At 42.8% G+C, this 13,971-nt stretch overlaps 1 protein-coding gene across 1 annotated transcript; it reads left to right on the forward strand.

The window, feature by feature from the left end:
• The first annotated feature begins 4,824 nt into the window (after nucleotides 1-4,824).
• On the forward strand, nucleotides 4,825-5,796 carry TAS2R40 (taste 2 receptor member 40). The gene is given in 1 exon segment (NM_001080764.1): nucleotides 4,825-5,796. A coding segment is annotated over 1 exon segment (972 nt).
• The last annotated feature ends 8,175 nt before the right edge of the window (nucleotides 5,797-13,971 follow it).

Raw genomic sequence — 13,971 nt, forward strand, 5'->3', positions numbered from 1 at the left:
CCAAATATGCACACAGGAGGGTTCTGTGAGGAACACAGGAGGAACACATGACTCCCTCAGTCTATCTTCCTTTTCCTACTTTTCAAAAAGATATGACTACAAGAAATATGCTACTTTTCTAATACTATAGGGTAGATGTGACTTCACACCACCAAAAACCCAGTTCTGCAAAATGTTATAATTATTTTCTATAATTCAACCTCTGAATCTGGTCTCCTACCACCTGATAAAGGATATGTCCTCTTAGTCTTCTTCAGGAAGACATTCAGTCACTTCCACAAGGATATTGAGGGCCACTTTTCCTGTTGCCCCAAGTAACCCTAGAGCTCATACTATAAACCATAAGGGTAAGTCCCCTCAAAGGACAGTGATTCTCAACCCTGTCCTGCTTCATATAAGAATCACTATAGGGAGTTTTGAAAATGCCAGTGCTTAGCTGTTCTGCAGAACAATTATTCATAATCTTCGAGGGTGGGACATGGGTATAGGTGCTTTGCAAAAGCCCTTCCAGTCATAAGGGTAATTCTAGGATGTCGACAGGGTTGAGAAAAACAGATCTAAAGAAAGCAGCCAACAATTGAGGCCAAATATCTACCTGCAAAGGTTAATAAGAGGCAGCAGTACCTGCAAATGGCCAGGATCCCAGCAGCAGCCCTCCACCTGAGTCTGCATATATAGAAAGATTAGGGAGGGAGAAGGGGGACCTACTGGAGTTATGGGCAGCAGAGTGAAGCGTTGCTGCAGAGCCTCCTCAAGACTCACATGAGATCTTCACAAGACAGCCAACATCTGGATGTCTGGCACCCAGAAGGCAAGGAGGGCCAGATGGTGTTGGCCAGGGGAGCAGCAGCAACACAAGAGAGTGCATTTACAACAGCAGCCAGGGAAATAAAGAGACTCTTCTGCCTGTCCTCTCTCTCACACACCCAGCCAAAAACTGAAGAGGGAGAGACGGGTGTCTCAGGGTCCACCTTGTCTCCTCCCAATCCTAGCAGATGGGGTCTCAGCTAAAACTGTGTTTGGGGAAAGGCAGAAGATAATACTTAAACCAACTATGAAACTAAACTGGACTATTAATAACCAAAAGAAGACGAACATTTGAAACCTGCCCAGGACATTACAATTGGATGGGAAGCACAGAGTGAGGCACTGAAACTAGAGGAAGGAAACATGTTGTGTTTATCCCTTCTCCTTTCTCCTTCTTGTCTTCCATGAGTGACATCTCTGCTCCTTGGGAGTCACTCTAAGATTGGCATGAAGGTGGGATGTAGAGTCTATACTGTGATCATTCCTCTGTCCTTACGTTGATGTCAGTTCACACGTCCACACTTTGATGTCATGCTTGCAAAGTCTCCTTGATATGGCCACTAGACCTCATGGAATCCAATAACTCCCTTAGCAGATTTCCAAACTCCTTTTGTGAACACAAGGAAGGTTGAACAGCTCTCCCAAGTGTGGACGGGCTGCAGGGGACTCAGGGGCTCTCTTGCAGTCTAACTGCCTTTGACATCCCCATGCAGCCATGAGCAGTGGGCCAAGGTGTGAGACCCCTTCAACAGAGATCCTTACCTTCTCTGGTTCTTTCCTGCCTCCTCTTCTTTCATTCCTCTCCAACTGGGAAAGCATTTTCTAGTCTACATGGTGGTGATGGAGAGAGATGTGAAAGAAAAATGTTTCCCTGACCACCTATTCTTCCAATCTGTTCTATCCTATGCCTGGACCAAAGCTTTTAAACTTCATAGCCAAGAATTTGAAACTTGTTTCTTGAAGACCCCATGAGAACTTCCGTAAACTAGGCTGGGCGCAGTGTCTCACATCTGTAATCCCAGCACTATGGGAGGGTGAGGCAGGTGGATCACATGAGGCCAGGAGTTCAAGACCAGCCTGACCAACATGGTGAAACCCCATCTCTACTAAAAATACAAAAATAAGCCAGGCATGGTGGCAAACATCTGCAATCCCAGCTACTTGGGAGGCTGAGGCATGAGAATCCCTTGAACCTGGGAGGGGGAAGTTTCAGTGAGCTGAGATCGTGCCACTGTGCTGCAGTCTGGGTGACAGAGCAAGACCCTGTTTCCAAAAATAAAAATAAAAAAAGAACTTCCCTAAAGTAGAGACAATGCCTCCATTCTAGCTCTCCAAATGAGAAAATATGGAATAAAAATGAATTGGCCCCACATAGCTGTAAATGTGGCACTGTGAGTGGCTTGGAGTTGTCAGCCTAGACTGCCAGCTTGCATACAGCCTCAGCAACAGTCCCACACCCCAGTGGCTGATTCCCTCCCTGCTCTTCTTGCCTGAGCTTCTGAGGCTGCAGGTAGACCCTGCCCAACATCTCCTTCTGTTCCCACCTCTTAAAATCAGAGAAAAGCATGAATGAAACCCAATAGAAAACAGTTCCAGAACAATGGAAGTCAACGATTGTGTGCCAGAAATTTGGGGAGATACCATTTATTACAAACTTGCATATGTTGGGACAAAATAAACCAAACAGTGAGTTTGATGCTTCGGAATACATGAAAGCTGCTGACAAATGCTACTGTCCTCAATTAAGAGAACTAACCAAAGTTAATGAGTCTCTTACAGGAGATGTAGAACCTGCCAAAAATCTTGTTTCTAGTTCTGACTATTATGAATAAAGCTGCTGTGAGCATTTTTGTACAAATCTCTGTGTTGACATAAGTTTTAATTTCTCTAAACAATGCTTTCTTAATTTTGAAATATATTGCTTTGCCTGGTGCTTATTTCTATACAAATATGATCTAATAACATTGCCATTTTAAAATAATAATAAATCTCTGACTTCTTTATTTAGTTAATTTATTTATTTTTGAGACAGGGTCTGGTTCTGTCACCCAGGCTGTAGTGCAGTAGCTCCATCTCAGCTCACCAAGACCTCCACCTCCCAGGCTCAAGGATCCTCCCACCTCAGCCTCCCGAGTAGTTGAGACCACAGGTGCGTGCCACCATGCCCGGCTAATTTTCTGTATTTTTTGTAGATACGGGGTTTCACCATGTTGCCCAACCTGACCTCAAACCCCTGAGCTCAAGCAATCCTCTTCCTCAGCCTCCCAAAGTGCTAGGATTGCGGGCATGAGCCACTGAGCCGAGCCAACTTCCTTATTTTAAATAAAATTAATTTGGGGTGGGGAAATCCATTTTTATCATTCATCCATTTATATTATAAAAAAATATAATGGACCAAGGCCAGGGATGGTGGCTCACACTTACAGTCCCAGTATTTTGGGAGGCTGAGATGGGAGGATTGCTTGAGCCCAAGAATTCAAGATCAGCCTGGCCAACATGGTGAAACTCTGTCTCCACAAAAAATACAAAACTTAGCCAGGTGTGATGGCATGCACCTGTAGTCCCAGCTACTCAAGTGGCTGAAGTGTGGGGATCACTTGCGCTATGGAGGTCAAGGCTGCAGTGAGCCATGATTACGCCACTGCACTCCAGCCTGGGTGGCAGAGTGAGACCCAGTCTCAAAAAAAAAAAAAATAAATCAAATAAAAATAACAGGGCAAGCACACTGGAAAATGATAACTGGCACTCAGCTTCTGTGTCAAGAAGACACTAGGAATTAGTATTGTCAACAAACTGAAAAGTATATGCCTTGTTTAAAATGGGCAGCCACTACTCAGCTTCAGCCAATTCACTATGCCAAATCTTCTAATTTTTCAAGAGAAGATAGATTTTTTGTGTGTGCATATAAGTAATCTCCTAAGTTTAAATGTTGGCCAATAGAACCCCTCAAAAAAAAAAAAGTTACACACTGGTGGATTAATGCTGTATAGCATTAGCCAATGCAAAGTAAAAAGACCACAGACCAAATCTGACCCAAGGCTCATTGGTTTCTAGCTAAGATTTTGGTTCTCAATCCTGACTATGAGCAACAAGACCTTTTGGCTTTTTTAAAAGATAGCATGCCTGAGCCCTAGTCCAGATTCTGATTTCCTAGATTTGTATGAGTCCCGGGCATCTACCATTCTGGTTCACAGCCAGGGTTAAAAAGTAGGAAATTAAATTTCAAGTTATAGTACCTTATCATATTTCTGAACTTCAACACCAAGTCCAAAACACTGAATTCTCCCCAGGCTCATTCTACCTGATTCTGAGCTCAAATAGTCATGTGGGATCTCAGTAAGCTGAAATTGATGACACGTACACAAACAATAAAAACTGGGACTATGGAGACTTCCTTGTCTCCAACTTGAATGGCATCCAATTTTGGCTTTTCTGTATACTATTTGAGGACATTATAATAGCAGGCCTTTTTGGAAGAAACTCAATTCTAAGTAAAAGATGTTCATATATGAGCGTATGGGAATTTCTTATTCACAAACATGGTAACCATCAAAATAAAACTCTCTCCCAAAATAAGAGAGACAAGAAAAGAAGTGGAGAAAACAGATTTTAAAAGCTGTATGAGCTTTTACAAATAATTTAGCAGGTAACAGAGATCTTGTGAGACAAGTAAAAAGGTCTTGTATTCATGCCTTATCAGGTAAATGTGGACTTAAAGTAAATAAGGTAGGAAGGTATTGAGCTAGAAACATGTCTCAAATTATTTCCAGTGAGCTTCTGAAAGCCCAAGACAAATGTATCTTTATGAAAAACTGAGACAGACCCAGTAACCAGATCCTCTCATTATTTGCATGTGAAACCTCTAACTTGTCGTCATGTGATAAACAAATGGAGAAAAATTGGAAATAACCATTAATGAGGGGGGCGGAAATTACAATAACATTGAGCAAGGGTCAGAAGATTGCAGAGCAGTTACCCGTTCTTGGCATAGAAACCTGAAAGTCAGGATCAAAGAGAATGGCAACCATGAACACAGATGCCACAGACAAAGACATATCCAGGTTCAAGGTCATCTTCACCTTGGTGGTCTCCGGAATAGAGTGCATCACAGGCATCCTTGGGAGTGGCTTCATCACGGCCATCTATGGGGCTGAGTGGGCCAGGGGCAAAACACTCCCCACTGGTGACTGCATTATGTTGATGCTGAGCTTTTCCAGGCTCTTGCTACAGATTTGGATGATGCTGGAGAACATTTTCAGTCTGCTATTCCGAATTGTTTATAACCAAAACACAGTGTATATCCTCTTCAAAGTCATCACTGTCTTTCTGAACCATTCCAATCTCTGGTTTGCTGCCTGGCTCAAAGTCTTCTATTGTCTTAGAATTGCAAACTTCAATCATCCTTTGTTCTTCCTGATGAAGAGGAAAATCATAGTGCTGATGCCTTGGCTCCTCGGGCTGTCAGTGTTGGTTTCCTTAAGCTTCAGCTTTCCTCTCTCAAAAGATGTCTTCAATGTGTATGTGAATAGCTCCATTCCTATCCCCTCCTACAACTCCACGGAGAAGAAGTACTTCTCTGAGACCAATATGGTCAACCTGGTATTTTTCTATAACATAGGGATCTTCATTCCTCTGATCATGTTCATCCTGGCAGCCACTCTGCTGATCCTCTCTCTCAAGAGACACACCCTACACATGGGAAGCAATGCCACAGGGTCCAGGGACCCCAGCATGAAGGCTCACATAGGGGCCATCAAAGCCACCAGCTACTTTCTCATCCTCTACATTTTCAATGCAGTTGCTCTATTTCTTTCCATGTCCAACATCTTTGACACTTACAGTTCCTGGAATATTTTGTGCAAGATCATCATGGCTGCCTACCCTGCCGGCCACTCAATACAACTGATCTTGGGCAATCCTGGGCTGAGAAGAGCCTGGAAGCGGTTTCAGAGCCAAGTTCCTCTTTACCTAAAAGGGCAGACTCTGTGACTGGAACTCAGGGAGGACTGCGGGACCTGGTCCAACCACTTCTGCCTTTTCCTCAGGTAGAACTCTCTCCTCACCCATCTCTTCTCTCCCAAACCTGCTCTGACACTTCTCAGAAAACGTGACCCTTTTATGAACATGAAGCTGAATTTTTAACTTGAGATTCTAAACAGAAGTAACCAAGAAACCTGAAGATGGACTTTGAAAGTTCCTCGAACTATGTTCATTCATATCCTGCCCTGAGATCTCTCTGCTTTCTTCTCCTCCTGAGCCTTAAGGAGAGGGTGGCCAGACATATCGGTTTGCCAGGGACAATCTCTGTTTATTGTCTGTTGTCAATTGAGCACCCTTCAATTCTCAAGAATATCATGGTCTGGATGAAGAATTACATGATCATCCTACTTAAGACACCCAACTAACACACAGTTAGGGCTGGTGAAGCAGAGCACAGCACTCAGTCCATGGGGTAGAAGGGAAACCAGAGTGGCTACAGAGAAAGAAGATTCAGGAAAGAAAGGCTGCCAGAAATTATCAAGAAGTGCTGCAGAGGTTCCGAGGAAAGTAAAGGGTGAAGAAAAAGGCTTTGGATTTGACTGCAAGCAGGCCATGTGTGCTATTAGTGGAGTGATAGGGTGACATCCTGATCCCAGGAATTCCAGAAGATGATGCCAAAAGAGAGGGGATGGGTAAAAACCAATAGTCTAGAAAGGATGTTTGGAGATAAAGATGAGTTATAGAATGGCAGATGAATACGTGAAGGGTCAGTTCAATGCTTTATTTCTCCAAATGGGAGGGGACAAAGTGAGCAGAGAGGAAAGAAAGAATGCAGGGAAAAGAGTGAAGTGGGCAGGAAGCCAAAAGAGAAAAGAAAGAGGCTGGAGTAAGTGAGTGTCTGTTTTGCTCAGTTCCCGACCTGTAGCAATGCTAGTGGCACCTGTGCCTCTGGTTTTACCAGTTCTGGGTTACCTTGAAGTAAACAGTGGGGCAAGAGCGGGTTACTTGGGGCAGACCGCTGGAGAAGAGGAAAAACATTATTCTCCGTTGTCATTCTTCAGGATGGTTCCAGCAGCATTGTCTCAAAGAGCTGTTCACAAAATATTGGACACCCCCTCCCCAGATATCTTAGAGCTTGAACGTTAGGAATCTGAAGTTGTCTTTTATTAGGTAAATTTTAAATCACGATTATTGAGGAAAATGTAAAAAGAATGCTGCGAATCATACCAAACTTAGGTAGTCCTCAAATGAAAGTATAAGGTCAGTAGCAAAGTCTAGTTCTGAGCTCCAGGGCTCTCAAGCACACATTTCAGAAAGAGTTCCTTACATCCATAAACTGCAAAAATGGCATACACACATGGCATACACACACACGGCATACACACACATACACACACACAGCATACACACACATACACACACACAGCATACACACACATACACACACAGCATATACACACATACACACACACAGATTCCTTTATAGCTCAGTTTGAGACTTATCTACCTTAAAAGTCAAAATATTAAGGAAACACATACTTTTGATAGTTTTCTTAAGCTATAGTTATTTATATGACTATTTCAGGCGGTATTTGTTATAGTAAGACAAATTAGATTTTGAAGTTTTATTCCAATCCCTAGAATAAAGAAATATACACTTCCCTCCAAGTTATATATGTGGATAAAAGGGCCATGTACCCACTAAGGGTTCTCTGATGCATTACAGAGTTAGAGAGAAAATTGATTTAAAGTTGCCATTATATTAACATGAACCATGTCAAGACCACGAAGTGGATAACTCCTCTCCATGCTTACTATGAAGAAATATCATCTCATTGCTAGCAACAGCCTAAGGCAGCAAATAGCTAACAAAAGCTCCAAGGATGATAACATCCTTATCAATGTACATGCTGCCCTGCCTTCAACAAGATAAAATTCTCTCCAATTCTCTTTCTTCTGTATGTAAAACCCAATTCTCTTTCTTCTGTACGTAAAACCCCAGTACATAAAACTCAGAAAGACCCAGAATACCTAGTCTTCAAGTTGTCTGGCTTTAGACAGCAATCAGAAGTCCTAAATGAAGACAATAATTGACTCTGCTGGACAAAAGTCTGTAACCAAATGCAAAGCCCGGCTTGCTATGGTCTCAATATTATTACAGGTTTCCACCTTGCACACTCTACATCATCTCTCTCGCCCCACAGCCCTGTGGGATGTTGAAAGTGATAGAGTGAAGGATTCCTTTACCCACAAAGTCACTCTGAATATTCATCTAGAATGTGGAGCAGGTAAGGGGATTTTGGTTAGCAAGAGATTCCAGTCTGGCAGGCCCAGCCCAGAGGCAGGGTGTCTGGCTTCTCTCCTCATACCTGGTCGAGTCCTTGCAAATAAAGGCTAGACTGGCAGCCATGGCCAGTCTAAGGGCTATAACTTTATGGGTACCAGATTGTCCCACAATCCAGTATCATCTTCCCCTTCCAACTACTTCAGTGTCTGCTAAAATTCCACTGTGGTTCCGGCTTTTCTTTGCTTTTATTCTACAGGAAATATGTTATACTCTCAGGCATTCTTTACTTGGGGCAGCAGGGAAGAAACATCCATGTAATAAAAAGAAAAGAAACTGTAAGTCCAATCAGTCTAAAATGTCTCGTGCTGGAGGAGGGGAGCAGAAACCAAGGGCTAACGAATTATGTCTTGTTGAAGACAGGGCAACATATGCATTAGGAAAGATCATAGAAGGAAAGAAAAAAAAGACACTGAAAGAGGAAGCCCTCCCATCTGTTTTCCCCCTCTCCTCTGGAGAAAAGGAATAAATAAATAAATAAATTACGTGTGTGTGTGTGTGTGTGTGTGTGTGTGTGTGTATTTTTTTTTTTAAACAGAGTCTTGCTCTGTCGCCCAGGCTGGAGTGCAGTGATGCCATCTTGGCTCACTGCAACCTCTGACTCCCTGGTTCAAGCAATTCTCTTGCCTCAGCCTCCTGAGTAGCTGGGATTACAGGCATGTGCCACCACGCCCCGCTAATTTTTGTATTTTTAGTAGAGATGAGATTTCACCGTGTTGGGCAAGATGGTCTTGATCTCCTGACCTTGTGATCTGCCCACCTCAGCCTCCCAAACTGCTGGGATTACAGGCATGAGCCACCGCACCCGGCCAAGGAAAATCTTTAGAAGAGAGGTAAGAGGAGGAAATTTCTTATGTACTCAGAAAGATTTGTTTGGGGGAGAAAGAGTAGGACAGAAAGGCTAAAAAGCCAGTCTGTAATGTTTGAAGGCTGGGGGAACTCTCTGCACCGTTTTCTAAATGGGGGAAGAGTTGCCTAAAATAGGAGAGGCAAAAGTTTCAGGGAAATGCTCAAATCAAGTGTATGCTGGGAAGAGGTAACATGTTACACTGCTATAAGTTTCTGTTGATAGGAGAAAGATGGAAGCATTTTGGAGCCTGTGACATGGCCCAGGAAGGGCAGGCCTGGGCAGAAAATGGGAGCAGACAGCAGAAAATGTGTGGGGTGAAGGGCTGGGGCAGTGGGAACCTAACGGGGAAAATGTGGAGGTGTTGAGTGCTGAGGTTAATCTTGGCCACTCTCAGTTGGGAGAAGCTCTTAACTGACAATTCTGCCTAGGCCTGTGGGGATTACCCTGCAAGCAGCAGAACAAAAAGTTTTCCAAGAGCTTTCAAGAGGAGCATTTCTGGGTTGGACTCTTCCTTCCCGGTGTGGCACTGCAAAGGTGTTCTGTGTCTGTGGCGCTAGCCCATCAAACGATCTCAGGAGGAAGAATACAGATTTGCAAAAAATTTTCCTGGTTTGTCTCTCATTTGGTTTTTCTTTTTTTTTTTTCTTTTTTTTTTTTTTAGCAAAGTGTCTTATGAATGTTCCACCCTTTTTCAGACGCATCAAGAAAAAAAGAGAAAAGTGGTTTTGAAGATAGCCCAAGAAAGCAAAGTACCAGCCATCCCCTAGGTTTAGTGTGGCAGCAGTAGTAGGAGGGGCTCCAAGGCAGGGTGGAGCATTAACAGAAAAACCTGCATCCCCTCAACTTCCACACCCCCACCCGTGCAGTTCCCGGAGTCAGGAGACTGGGTTTGGGTCCTGGCTCTGCCACTTGCTGGTGTGCAAATGGGCATGTTATTGCATCTCTTTGAACCTGAGTGTCCACCTCTGTAAAATGGGAACAATAATGAGAAATACCAGCCTCCTAGGGTTATCTCATCCTGAGAGATGAATGGGGTAAAGTGTTTAGCACACAGCATCTGACCCAGAATAAGCAGTCAATAGATGTTAGCTGTTAGTATTCTAAAAGGAAGTGGAGTGAGACTGAGAGGCATCTAGAATGAGGATATTTAAAGCAGGCCAGATATGAAAAGTACAGACCAGATTCGGCCAGATGCACACAGAAGGCTTAGCCTTTATAGTCTCAAAGAGTTGGTGGCAGAACATGGTCACAGATCCAGTAGTTCAGTCATCCAAGTGGCAGGTGAAAAGTATAGGGTGGCCTTAAGAATTGGATTCCTGTTCCCTTCCTATGTCAAAAATGAAAGACATCTAGTATTCCACAGTTTAGTTGTCCGACAGTTATCTGAGTGTCTATTTGAACCTAGCAGGCACTAGGTTAGGGGTCAGCAAACTTTTTCTGTAAAGGACCAGAGAGTAAATATTTTAGGATTTGTGGGCCACATACAGTCCCTGCCAGAAGAATTCAACTCTTCTGTTGCAGCACAAAAGCCACCATGGTGATTCAAAAAATAAATAAATGGACGTGGGTTTGCTCCAGCAAAATTCTGTTTATGGACACTGAAATTTGGATTTCATATAATTTTCACAGATCATGAAATATTATTCTTCTTTTAATGTTTCCAACCATTTAAAATGCATTTTAATAAATGCTTCTTGCATTTTTAAATGGTTGAAAAATATTAATATTTCATGACATGACATTTTGTTGGAACACAGCCATGTCCATTCTTTCCCAGCTGTGCACTCTTGGAGGGTGAAATTTTTGTTGAGTTGATCTCGTGGGCTATACAAAACAAAAAGAATCCGTGGGTCAGATTTGCCCCCAGGTTGCAGTTGCAGACCCTTCACTCAGGCATGTTCTCCTGCCCCTGAAGGCACAGCATTCCCCAGGCCCCAGTCACACTTCATTGCAAAACCAGGGATACTTATTGTGGCAACTTTTGCCATGTTATTTTTTTTCTTTTTTTAATTATACCTTAAGTTCTGGGATACATGTGCAGAATGTGCAGGTTTGGGTATACATGTGCCATGGTGGTTTGCTGCACCCATCACCACATCATCTACATTAAGTATTTCTCCTAATGCTATCCCTCTCACCCCCGGAGAGGCCCCAGTGTGTGATGTTCCCCTCCCTGTGTCCATGTGCTCTCATTGTTCGACATCAACTTATGAGTGAGAACATGTGGTGTTTGGTTTTCCGTTCCTGTGTTAGTCTGCTGAGAATGATGGTTTCCAGCTTCATCCACGTCCCTGCAAAGGATATGAACTCATCCTTTTTCATGAATTGTTGCCATGTTTTGAACGTGGGAACTTTCCCAATATTTTTGCCACTTTCAATTTCTCCAGCTTTTCTCTGTCCCTGTGCAATCTTTAAAACACAATCTACTAGTTCTTTGTAAAGAAAAACAAACAAACAAATAAACAAAAAGCTAATGTTCTAGTCCCCTGCCTCCCACCTGCTAAGGACAGACACAGAGCCCAAATTTTGTTTCTACCTAACGCTTTGAAAGCTATTGCCTTGAAGCCACTCACTTGATAACAATGAGTTTGAAATAAGTTTGAAATAGTCGTGCCTGTACAAACCATCTCTGTTGAGGTTGAACTCTAGGCTGTGGTTCTCCTTGTGAATTTGATCCAGCAGGGCAATGTTTGTATTTTTGTGTTCTTTTTAGATGACTAAGCAACAGGCTGGTTTGTTGCATAATGATGGGAAACGCCTAGTGTGGTGTGTAGAAAGAACCTACCCTTGGTGTCAAAGATCTAGACTTCAGTCCCCATTCTGTGTGATCCTGGGAAAGTCACTAAACCTCTCTGAGCCTCAGTCTCCCCATTTGGAAAGCAGAAACAATCATAACATCCACTACACAGGGTTGCTGTGATATTCAAATAAAATAATATATGTCTATAACAAATTGTAAACCACCATATGAAGATCAGTGCATTTACTCATTCAATGAAAATTCATTTCTTAATGCATTTTTAGTACAGATCAACTCAACAAAAATTTTACCCTCCAAGAGTACACAGGCTAGAAAAGAATACTGGATTAAATTACAATGTGGAAAATTCCTGAGTGGTGGTCTATGTACTGTGGAGTCAGGCATGTACCCTAAACCTCAAATGTGCACAATTAAAACTCCTATCCTCTAAAAATAATGTTTTAATCCTGATCTTCTTCCTCTAGTTCCTTCGCCGTAGGGAGCAGAGAACTCAGGACAGAATCCTTTTCTCTCGGTCTTACTGAACCATTTAGGAGAGATCAGGGCTGAGAGAAAAAAAAATTTTCCACTGAGCATCCTCAGAGATTCCCATCAGAGCCTGAGGATGCAAAACAGAAAAGGGTCCCATTACATCCAGCCCTCCCGAGGGAAAGCTGCTGTTTGCATTTCCTGTCTACAGCTCTAGAGAGTGCAAATAAATCAGTGGTTTATTCAAACCAGTAGTTGGATAGTAGATTACGGCTGGCGGCCCTGAGGGCAGCTGAGACCATGAGTGATGGAAATGCTTGGCAGGGAGGGAGTGGCAATGTGACCTGCAGAAAATACCAAGACCCCATAGGCCCGTTCTTCCCTCATCTCACCGCTCAGTGGAATAGCACCTAACACTCACACTCTACTCATAAGAGTTGACTAAGATCTGTTAAGCTTTATGCGAGATTTATCTTAACATAATAAAAATTAAATATCTCCAAATACTACAAGAAATGGTCTTAACCTCTTTGTTATCTAATCAAATTGCTAAGTGATTCAAACACCTTTGCCTAATATTTTATCTTTCAGGAGTTATTTCACTAAGTTTTGTGTCTATATTCTAATTTACGTTTCTGGCACTGATGGCATTAATTGTACCCAATGGCAGAATTTTTTTGTTTTGTTTTTTGAAGGCTAAATAATTTAAAAACATGCCTAATAAGTCCTGATCTGAATAAGTTAATAATATTTTTAAAAGTCAAACCTGTGGCCTGAGTCTCCATTGCCTCTGAAACCCTTAAGGGTGGGGCACTGTTGGCCACTCCCTCTGTTTTAAAGATCTTCAGCCTTGACTTCCGTATCTATTCAGCTGCCCGAGTTTTCTTCTATTTCCTTATCCACCAAGCACCCTTAGAACATACAATTACTCACAATTTGTACCCTTTATCTATTGCTATCACTAAGGTGACCAACTACTCAGATTTTATAAACGGAAAGTTCCGTAACCCAGAAAACCTCTCTGTTCTGGATAACCTGGGACAGTTCGTCACCCTAAGCTCCAACCAAATGACTGAGGCTAAATTCAGATAACAAGTATTACGTTTCAACTCAGCTATGATCTTCACATCAGTTCCACGACTTTGTGAACAAGAAACCTATACACATTCACTTGAACTGCACATGCACACACACACTCTCATATACTCTTCACACACACCTCACGCACTCACATATACTCCCAGACATACACACCACACACATTCACACACACACCAACACACACTCACATTCACACACACCAACACACACTCATATTCACACACACGCCAAACACCCATTCACACACACCAACACACACCTACACCTCCAAACACATTCACACACATACCAACACAAACATTCACACACACCAACACACACATTCACACGCACACACCAACACTCACATTCACACACACCAACCCACACTCACATTCACACACCCAACACACATTCACATTCACACACCAACACATTCACACACACACCAACTCACACATTCACACACACCAACACACACTCACATTCACACACACACCAACACACATTCACACGCACACACCAACACACACATTCACATGCACACACCAATACACACATGCACACACATCAACACTCACATTCACACACACCAACACACTCACACACCAACACACACTCACATTCACACACCCACACATACACACCAACACACAGTCACACACCAACACATATTCACAC

The sequence above is a fragment of the Macaca mulatta genome, chromosome 3 (genome assembly GCF_049350105.2).
Source record: "Macaca mulatta isolate MMU2019108-1 chromosome 3, T2T-MMU8v2.0, whole genome shotgun sequence".
Classification (NCBI taxonomy): domain Eukaryota; kingdom Metazoa; phylum Chordata; class Mammalia; order Primates; family Cercopithecidae; genus Macaca; species Macaca mulatta.